The sequence below is a fragment of the Poecilia mexicana genome, unplaced genomic scaffold (assembly GCF_051168715.1).
Source record: "Poecilia mexicana isolate PSO_F unplaced genomic scaffold, ASM5116871v1 scaffold_13, whole genome shotgun sequence".
Classification (NCBI taxonomy): Eukaryota; Metazoa; Chordata; class Actinopteri; order Cyprinodontiformes; family Poeciliidae; genus Poecilia; species Poecilia mexicana.
Genome location: NW_028263382.1, coordinates 1928769 through 1939713, shown reverse-complemented (window position 1 = coordinate 1939713; position 10945 = coordinate 1928769). Strand labels below are relative to the sequence as shown.

The 10945-nt window shown below is 43.1% G+C and overlaps 1 protein-coding gene across 1 annotated transcript; it reads left to right on the top strand.

The window, feature by feature from the left end:
* Positions 1–890: 890 nt before the first annotated feature.
* lhx1a (LIM homeobox 1a) lies at positions 891–10027 on the top strand. The gene is made up of 5 exons (XM_014970234.2): positions 891–3745; positions 5549–5772; positions 6397–6680; positions 8211–8376; positions 9202–10027. The coding sequence occupies exons 1-5, from the start codon at positions 3576–3578 to the stop codon at positions 9579–9581; spliced, it is 1224 nt and encodes a 407-aa protein (XP_014825720.1). The 5' UTR covers positions 891–3575; the 3' UTR covers positions 9582–10027.
* The last annotated feature ends 918 nt before the right edge of the window (positions 10028–10945 follow it).

The window sequence follows — 10945 nt, the reverse complement described above, 5'->3', positions numbered from 1 at the left end:
GGTAAAAGCCTTTATTTCTCTTTGTTTCCCTGAGCGAAATATTTGAAGAAAAGAGAAGGAAATAAAATAAAGAAAAAGAAAAGGGAATGAAAGAAAAGAAGAGAAAATAAAAGAAAGGGAAAAAAAACAGAAGAATAAATCGATATCAGCAGAAATGGGGAGCGGACCGGTGGACCCCTCTGCCTCCCTCCTCTCCCCCGGTACTCTCAGCTGATCACAGCGCCAGTCCCGGATGATCACTTCTCTCTAAACCCGGAGTCTCCCCCCTCGGTAGCCCGGCCTAGAGCGGCTGCCTCAGCCGTGGTTCGGCTCTGTGCCTCGCTCTGGGCTTTGGATAGGCCTTCAACATGCTCACAGAACGCAGCTAATCACCTGCTCGGTTCAGGACTGAACCTTGTTTTGTCCTCTCCTTCCTCGGACCGCGGCCCTCACGCGTGGCGTGGTGACACCGGTGACTCCGAGCTGAGTCTGCAGAGGAAAGAAGAGACAAATAAACGAGCCATGATTACAGTGAATGATTGCATGCATCTCCACAGCCTCTTTCATTATCTCAGATGAATTATCTCGCAGTAGAGACGCTCACTGGTCTGCACTTCATAAACTCCAAATCTCCCGGGCTGCTCTGATAGGAGCCGGTACCTGCTATTAATCGAGGCGTCTAAAATTAGTTTCTGATTAGAGAGAACGAAAAAATACAAACAAACATACATCTATTCAGATTTAAAAATATATATATATATATTCTTGTAAAGGGAATCAATTAACACATTTCAGATTTCCTTTTCGTTCCCTTTAGTTAAGTATTCTGTCATCTCAATCTGTGTCAAACCATTCCGAGATTAAAGCGAGAGGCTGACAACGAGCGAGAGAGAGAGAGAGAGAGAGAGAGAGAGAGAGAGAGAGAGAGAGAGAGAGAGAGAGAGAGAGAGAAGTTTTGTTTTCTTTAAACTGGGCCCAGAGGCGGCAGCGCAAAGATTCCAATTTACAACTTTCGCCTGCATCAGAAGGAAAGTGCGAATAAAAATCTGTTCCAAGCAAAGGATTACATCGGTGAGGTTCAAACCAGTTTTTCCCTTCATTTAATAGTATCTCTGGCTGGAGGGAGGCAGAGATATGTTAAAGCTTATAGTTTATTTAGATTTTTTTTTCTCTTCTTTTCCATTCGTGGATTAATCCGCGCCTAGCTGCAGCTTCTAGTTCTTCTTCCCTCTTAGCTTTTTCTAAATCAGGCACAGATTATCCCTACTGACACACTATCAATGCATCTTCCGCACAACAACATTTTGTTGTTTACATGTTGGGTTAAGATGGGGGGTGAGAGTTGGGTGTTTTTGTTGTTGTTTTGTCATTTTTCTGTCTGTGCCATCCGGGATTTAGTGGCAACAGAATCAAGCTCTGTAGTCCATAAGATGTGCAGTTTTCCCACCGCTTCTTTGGAGAATCTCATCCCCTCAAGTGGCCCGTTTCTGATTTTTCCTCCGTAGGAATAAAAACAGAAGAGAGAAGATGCTCTATGAGGGAGGAAGAAAGAAAGAAAGAAAGAAAGAAAGAAAGAAAGAAAGAAAGAAAGAAAGAAAGAAAGAAAGAAAGAAAGAAAGAAAGAAAGAAAGAGAGAAAGAAAGAAAGAAAGAAAGAAAGAAAGAAAGAAAAATGAGAACAGGAAAGCGAGCAAAAGCAATGCTCTCCTCCTAACCCCCCCTCTCTCTCTCTCTCTCTCTCTCTCTCTTAGAACCAGTAACCTGAACTCACGTCCTCTTGAAGGGGTTCTCCTCGGGGGGAGGTGGTGGGAGATCAGGGGGAGCGGGGAGCGGTCAGCTGGACTGTTGCATGGGAAGCAGCACATATGCGTGAGAGTTTGCGGCGGCTTTTCTCCACAACACATGCGCATTTCTTCAGTTTAAAGTGTGCAAATGAACACACAAATAAACATAAACCGCAACAGCCAACGCGACAAGATTTTTAAAGAAAGAAAAGAAAAGAAAAGAAAAGAAAAGAAAAGAAAAGAAAAGAAAAACTTCCAACCTCTTTCTTGTTAGATCTCTGTCATCTTGAAGCCAAAACTTAACCGCAACTTTTTTTTTTCTATTAAGCAAATACAATTTCAGGAGTGTTTGCAGCCGAAAAACAAACGACGAGACTTATCTGTGCGGGGCGGGCCCGCGCTGCGGTGGAAGTGGATTGAGTTCCCGCAAAGAATTGCCTGGAAGAGCTGTCAACTTTCGAGCCTTTCAGTCTTTCACTTCCACGAGAGAAAATGGGAGGGCTGCGCGCGCTTCACCGGGGACGAGACATCATCATCACCATCACCATCATCATCATCATCATCATCATGGTGCTATCATCTAAAATGAGCCCTCGGCAGTGCGCAGCCTCCTGCTGTGAGAGGAAATATTTAGATGAGTCCAAACAGTTTAGAGTGCAGCGGCGACGCTCCGCCGCGTTGGACCTTCGGGATTCTCTGACACACCAACACCGACAAAAACTAAACAGAGAGCGCGCGCCTGCAATCTGCGCCTCAAGCCTCTTTATCCCGAGGAGAAGTTTGCGCGTGTACCTGCTCGGATTCCTCCTCGTCATGCCCAGAAGACAGCTCTGCTCTGCAGCAACAGTCTCCCTCCGCGCCGCTCGCCCTGCGCCGCCGCCGCTGCCTCCTGCAGACGCCCTCTCTAACATATGACACTTTGCAGGGAAATTTTTTTTGACAATTGGTGTCCTGAGTGTGCAGCATAAATAGCAGGCAGAGCACTTGCTGGGGTTTGATGGGGAGGTTTAATGGCTCCTCGCGTGGCTCCTCGCTGATTGGTCCGGCCGCCACCTGACGTCAGGAGGACGGGAATAAGGCTGGTGTTGGAGCTTTAGGAGCAAGACAGTGAACCGGAGACCCCAGCGCATCCCGGCACACGCACTGTACCGGAGACTGAGGGGGGCATCCCAGCATCGCGCGGCCAGCACAGCTCCAGGATCAGCCCGCAGAGCCGGAGGGGAAAACACTCTTTGATGAAATCTTTTTTTTTTTGTTCCCTTTTTTTTCTTTCTTTTTTTTTGGCTTTGTGGTTTTGTTTCTTTCTTCTCTTTTGGAGGACTGGATACGCTGCCATGTTAAAAACCAACCGAATTACGGTGTGAAAGCTATGATCTGAAAGCAGTTTCTTAAACGTGCCTGTGCTCCTGACCGGCGGCCGCTCCGCGTGCTGACCGATGCATCACCTCCAAGATCGCCGGGAAGAACAAGCTGCCTCCTGAGCCCATCATCTGTATCAGATCTGATTTCAGAATTTTGCCTCGGGCCCACTAACAGGACTGATTCCCCAGTTGTTTCATACCACTTGAGGACCTTCGGCGCCTTCTGCTCTTGTGTTTCCTCTTCAGACGGAGCCTGTTTTTTTTACGCATACGGGGAGAGATCTGTAGTGACAGCTGATCGACTGGCCTCTCCGCGAACACTGACCCCGGAGCTGGAGGCGGAATCAGCAGAGGCAGAATTCAAACACTCGGTCAATGCTCGGCCTGCGCCGGTGATTGGGTTTGTGCGTGCGCGTCGCTCGTGGGGAGTTGCAGCGAGCCCAGCCGAAGCCATGGTCCACTGCGCCGGCTGCGAGAGGCCTATCCTGGACCGCTTCCTGCTCAACGTGCTAGACAGAGCCTGGCACGTCAAGTGCGTGCAGTGCTGCGAGTGCAAATGTAATCTGACCGAGAAGTGTTTTTCTAGAGAGGGGAGACTGTACTGCAAAAACGATTTTTTTAGGTAAGCCTGGGGGTGATGCTGGAGAAACTCACCGGCACCAGTTTGTTTTTATTGGGAGGAGTTCTTGTGTTGAGACGGCAGGAAAACAGGAACAGATACACTATGGATATTAATTCAGATTCAGCATAAATAATAAATATGTCCCTAAAGTCAATAGAAACGCTCTAAATTTTAAATATTAATAAGAATATTTTAAAGTTTTTATATGTATGTAGAGTATTTTTTAGTATTTTTATTTTTTCTGGGACATACATTTAAAATGGTCAACTACAAAAAAAAAGAACAAACAAAAAAAAAAGACAAGTAGGCTGAAATAAAATAAGAATAGAAATGGGGTAAAGGTTAACTCAAATAATAGCAATAAATGTAACAGATTTTTTTTTAAAGCAGAGTGTATTTGTTATCTCATTTTACTCAAAAACGACAAAGTCACACTCAGCACCTGAGACAACGGGCTTTCATTAGCATGTGATTAATCAAAAGCTTATTTGGAATTCAATGGGAAACAAAAACAAAAGGACAGGACGAATATCCAACGCGTGTGCGCTTCTCTCTGAGCAAGGTGAAGCGTGAAAACAGGGGGCGGTTTGTTGGGGGAAGCGAGGAAATCACACCTGGGTGTATTTTTTCTAACATCGAGGACAGAGCGCCGGATCAAACCCGGGCTGGGTCAGCCCGCTGGCCCGCGCTGTTTGCCTAGTCCGACTGAGGAGGACGTGATAAGTGGATTTGAATAGAGAACTGGTCGAGAAGATCAAGACCACAGGCAAAACAACCACAGACACTTTGTCAACACGCCATCCACAGCAGCCAATATACAAAGTTGAACGGGGAGAGCTTTTGCTGTGGCAGGGTTTCCCCCTTCATCATACTTTTGAACTAACGTGTCCATTTATTCAGAGCAAGTCAGCGTTAAAGGAAAACACGACTTTACTGAAGGATGCGAAGAAGAAGTGATGCAGGAGAAAAGGCAGCTTTCAACATGTGGGAAGATTTAAAGACTGTTGAAAACTAAAGAAAACGATGAAATGACAATGCAATGCGCTACGTTTGGCGTTAAAAAGTACTATTATTTACTAATGCTATTATTATTATTATTATTATTATTATTATTATTATTATTATTATTATTATTATTATTATTATTATTGGTATTATTGTAATAATGATAATAGTTATTATTCCTATTAATACTTTTAATAAAAGGAATAACAACAACAACAACAATAATAATAATAATAATAATAATAATAATAATAATAATAATAATAATAATAATAATAATAATAAAAGTAGAACTAAAGTGAGAGGTGAGAGATAAATTGTGCATAAGATTGTATTTAATTATTGATAAATAGTCATTAACTAGTTCTCTGAATGTTAGTGGGTTCGTTTATACTACATTCCTTTTGTCATTGGTTGACTGAGTTCCATAGGAATAATTTTTAAAAGACCCATGTAAAACCCTAAAATCACAATTTTATATCTATTTAAAACATCCTGAAATTATAACGATTTCTGTTCCGCCGACAATAGATTCATTAGCACCTTTTCTCAGTTTTAGCTTCATTTTATTTAATTTATTTTCATTTCATTTTATTTTTTTAGGTATATGATGTGTGTGGACATAAGTGTTGACATTAATTGCATTTAATCAGCCCTCGTAAAATCTCCAGCACTCACCAAGGTGTCAAAGATGTAAATCGTTTAACCTGTTTAGACAAAAAGAAAAATAGAAAAAGGAAAGGAAAACGGGTAATTAACTGCGGCTCTAACCACACCTGGTTGTTTCTCTTTCTGCAGGCGGTTCGGTACCAAATGTGGCGGCTGCTCGCAGGGAATTTCTCCGAACGACCTGGTCCGGAGGGCCCGGAGCAAGGTGTTCCACCTCAACTGTTTCACCTGCATGATGTGCAATAAGCAGCTCTCCACTGGCGAAGAGCTCTACATCATAGACGAGAACAAATTTGTTTGTAAGGACGATTACCTCAGTAACATGAGTGTAAAAGACACGAACCTCCTCTCAGGTAAGGTGGCTGTCGTGGGCGTGCATGTTTGTGTCTGCATGTGCGTGCGCACATTTTTTACGCAAATGAATGAATGAATGTGGATTTGAATTGCAGTAAATGATGATGAGTTCAGCTTCACATTAACGTTTTTATGTGATGGACCAGGAATTAGACGACACCCAAATAACCCCGGAGAGTTCTTGATTCTACTGCTATTATTATTATTATTATTATTGTTGTTGTTGTTGTTGTTGTTGTTGTTGTTGTTGTTATTATTATTATTATTATTATTATTATTATTATTATTATTGGTGGTGGTGTTAATCCGCAGTGATTTTTGGTGTCTGGATCTGTTTGGATATTTATGAGGTGATCAGGAATCCTCATGTCAAATGTTTAAATTAGAAAAATGAAGCTGAATTCTTCGTATTTTTTCTATAAAAACAGTTTGGGAACGATGTTAAAACAGACAGTGTTTGGTCATTTAGAAGGCATTCTTTGCGATCTGCTGTAAGGTTGCGTGTTTGTCCCACATATCTCTGGTCACCTACCTTCAATTGACCAGTATGTCACCAGTGACAGTCCCCAGTAATGAACGGTGTGGACGTCCTCCCGTCCCTTCCTGTCCTGTTTCCACTATAGTAACGGCATGCAGCGATCCCAGTTTATCTCCGGACTCTCAGGACCAGCTCCAGGACGACGTTGTCCTAAAAGACACGGAAATGGCGGCCCTCTCCGACAAGGAGACGGTCAACAACGAGAACGACGACCAGAACCTGGGCGGAAAGCGGCGCGGCCCTCGGACCACCATTAAGGCCAAGCAGCTGGAGACCCTGAAGGCGGCGTTCGCTGCCACCCCGAAACCCACCCGACACATCCGGGAGCAGCTGGCTCAGGAGACCGGCCTCAACATGAGGGTCATCCAGGTAAGAGGAGCGTCAGGGTATTTGCGTTAAAAGAAAAGCAAAAAAAAAAAAAAAAAAAAAAAAAATCAGGATTCCTAGTTCCGAAACGTCCCTAAACATACCGAACATCACACTCAGGGGCCACCTGAACGTGAGCAGAGGAGACCCTCACACCTTCTCTTCTCTAAATGGTGTCAGGCAGCGATAAGCCTAATAGGTGTGAAGTAACAGATTGCATTTTATTAAAAAAAATAATCTTTGCCAAGATACCAGTCTGCGATGGTGGCACAGGACTTATCCCGGAGGGGCCCTCTCCTCCCCACGCAGACCTCTCACCTCCTTCACCCCTCGTTAAGAGAGACCTCCTTCCTGCAAACACGGCGCTCACGTTGAACTCATTAGAATTAAACATTGGCTCAAATAGTCAGCTTCATTTGGAAATGGGCTAATTTATAGGGGAGGTTTCTGTTTGTTGGCCCCGCGCAACGGGGCGAAAGCCGCCAACTGGTGCCGGCTGCTGGGAGCGCTGGGAGTTCTGGCACAGCGCAGCCATCACGCTTTGCAACCACGTTTAGCCATGCTGGGAGCCTCTCCAGCCAAGTGGAAAAGCGCAAATCTGTTTCAAGAGTCTTCAAGACTGTCTCCTCACAACCCGGAGTTACACAAGGGCCGGGAGAAAATTAGCAATATTATTGTAATAATCATAATTTATCTGTAGGCAGCTGCAGCAGAAAAGTACAGTAAAGCAAGGCATTGTACGATTATTTTACGTTTTATACTCATGAATAAAAATGGGAAAATGTTTTATTATTATTAATATTTGAATATTGTGAGGTAGGTATTGTGAGCTTACAGGGATTTGATGAGAGTATAAAGTAGTAAAAAGGTTTTGTAACATGTGGAAGCACGAGGGATCCGGAGTAGGTGTGCAGGGTGAAGCATAATTAAAGGAAGCTGCTCTATAGATTATAAAATGATAACCCAGTAATATATCGGTAACAACCCTCCTATTAAGTATTAATTGGAGATTTGAAGTCCCCCCGCTGTCGCCTTCAGTCGGAGTAAATGGGGGGTTAAAAGATCATTAGGCAGGTTAGATGTGACTCTGAGTCCTGTGCGGATAATTGGCCGCAGTCTCCATCACCGCAGAGCCTCGAGGATTTAATGTATCAGATCATCACGCATGCTGCAAAACACACAAAGAGCGCAGTTAGTGAACCCGCGGCGGAGCAGGTGCCAAAACAAACACGAAGCTTGTTTACTCTTTGCTTTCAATGAGGAAATATTTGCACACTGACGATTATTTGCGCAACATATTTACAAAAATAAATAAATAAATAAATAAATAAATAAAAAATCCAATTTATGTTCAATTAGCTATATTTATTCACAGCAACCTCTCCGCCACCCTCCACCCTCCCCATTTCAATCTCTTTATTCAAAATATAGACCTGAAACCAAAATGATGCCATGCAGCAGCAGCAGCAGCAGCAGCAGCAGCAGCAGCCTTGTGGCGGGACGTAACGGATGTATCTTTGTGTGCACGTGCAGGTCTGGTTCCAGAACCGACGTTCCAAAGAGAGGCGCATGAAGCAGCTGAGCGCGTTAGGCGCGCGGAGGCACGCGTTCTTCCGGAGCCCGAGGCGGATGAGGACGTTAGTGGACCGACTGGAGCCTGGTGAGCTCATCCCCAACGGGCCCTTCTCCTATTATGGAGGTACGGATTAGGTGCAAAACAAAACAGATATTTCATTTAAGTGAATTTGATAAAATGTGGATACATTTTACAGTCGAAGTTTTAGTCAAGCGGTTCTTAATCAAAGGCTGGGAAATTGTTGTTCCTTTTTCATTAAATGATCTGTAGATTCCTTTTTTATTTTCTGCCCCGTACAAAGAAAATAGACAAAAAGATAAACGCAACTGGGTAACCGTGTCTACAACAGTATTTTAAATTAAACTATATATCCATTACAAATGATATTTCTAACAACCAGATCAAAAATATTGCAATGATTTTCTGCTTTTATTATTTCAGCAAGACCTGTGCTTTAGCACTAAAAAGTTTATTTGAAAATAAAAGCATCTGTTTTATTCCAGGGAAGTTAACTTATTCACAGGCTGAGAAGAAAAGCTAATTTACAGCAGAACTATTTGATAAAAATAGCTTCTTTTTATTTCTAGAGCTCTGAAGCATCAGATAATTTTCTCTTTTCTTCTTGCTGAAAAAAAGGGGTCTGTAATATTATTCTTTTGAGTTAAAAAAAAAAGTTAATCTCAGTAGGTAGAACCACTGATGAAATGGCCCCCATTTTAATTAATTTCTCACTACGTTCTCCCCACCCAATTGCAGTTTTGATTTAAGTATAACATGGTCTGTGACTAATGCAGCATAGCGAGGGTCTTTCCCTCTCTGTCTTTCATACAAATCAGGCGATGTGTGTTCAATAAGTTTCTCAGGCTTCCTGGACTCATTTTTGCTCTCACATTGTTCTCAGTCAGAGCTGATGCTGATTTCTATTTTCCTCTGCTCTTCGATCTGTAGATTATCAAAGTGAGTACTACGGCCCTGGAGGGAACTACGACTTTTTCCCTCAGGGCCCTCCGTCGTCACAGGCCCAGACACCAGTTGATCTACCCTTCGTCCCCTCCTCGGGCCCCACAGGCACCCCTCTCGGGGGTATGGACCACCCCCTGCCGGGCCACCACCCTTCCAGTGACGTACAACGCTTCTCTGATATCATGTCTCACCACCCAGGGGACTCTCCCAGCCCAGAGCCTGGCATCCCGGGGCCCTTGCACAGCATCTCTTCTGAAGTGTTTGGCCCTAGTCCGCCCTTTACCTCACTGTCACTGAATGGCAGCGGATACAACAACCACCTGTCTCACCAAGCCTCAGAAATGAACGAGGGCACTGTGTGGTAGCTTTCTGGCACAGAGGACTAAGAGCCAGACATTCACAGATGGAGGATGTTGTTGTGGACCCTCAGAGTACAGTCCAGGAAAATGACAGGGTTAGGGGCAACTTTATAGACTGTTTTTTTTTTTTTTTAAATATATTTATTTATTTATGTTGCATTTTCTCATTTTATTCATTTTTTTTCTTGAAAAACTGATGACTCATAAAATTGTGCTAAAAACATTGTGTTCATTATTGTGTGTGTGGGTGGTTTAATGGCTTTTTTGTTTAATCCATCACCCATGCTACATCATCCAGAAAACCTTATTTACAAAAGAAAAAAAAAGTAACTGGCCAGGACTGATAAACAGCCCCCATCCTGCTTTATTTGGACCCACAGGATGCCCCGTTGCCCCTGCTGTTACCTATCAGTGGCCCCCTGCAACCAAATCCCTTCACACTTACAAGTGCGATGAAAAAGAAACAAACAACACAGCCGTTTTTGAGAAAACTCCTGTTGTAGGTCTCAGACATGAAAACATGGTTTGCTACTGTCAAAGACTTGGATAGCTTTACAGAGAGAAGGGAGGGACTGAGGGTCGCTGACCTGCCTAAGTGGCATTCAGACTGTGTCAGAGGCACTCTGTGTGTCCCTGCATATTCACACACTCCTAAGACCTCTCAGCCTCTCAAGGCTCTGCCATACTGATCTTTTCACAAAGCATTGCTGAAGGCCAGGGAACACTTCAGTTCATTCTCTGCAAAAGGCCTCTGTGTTTGTTTTAATTTCCCTAATTCCTCCAAATCTGAGGACTGCTGCCTTCAAAATGCAGTAAAACCAGTTCAACACCCCAGTGGACTGCAAGCCCTTTATTTAAAATGGAGATGAACTTGAAATATTGAAATGAAGTCTACCTTCTAAAAATACTCTACCGGGGTCCTAAGTAGGACTTCAAACAGTCAACTGTTTACGTAATCTAAGAAATTCAGGAGTCCAGAAGTCTCGACACGCGTTTTAGAACCTCTTGATCATTATAAAAATGTTCCAAGCAACCAACCAAACTTTTGTATTGATTTCATTTATATTGTATGGAGATAAAAAAATCCATTTGCTGGGGTTGTGCTTCACTGTGCTAGTTTGTACAAGATGTTGTTTACAGAAAAAGGAAAAAAAAATACAATAAAAACAAAAGAAACGTAGAGATTTGCCAAATTTTAAATTATAGCACAAATACTGTCAAAGTGCTTTGCACTTGTCACTGTTTGTGTTGGGACAAATTCTAAGTGTTAAGAGAAGAAATTGACTTTTTGAATTATTTTTAGTCTGCTGACAATGCAGTGTTAATATAAACATACTTAGGTTTTATTTTTGTGTCATCAAAGAAGAAAA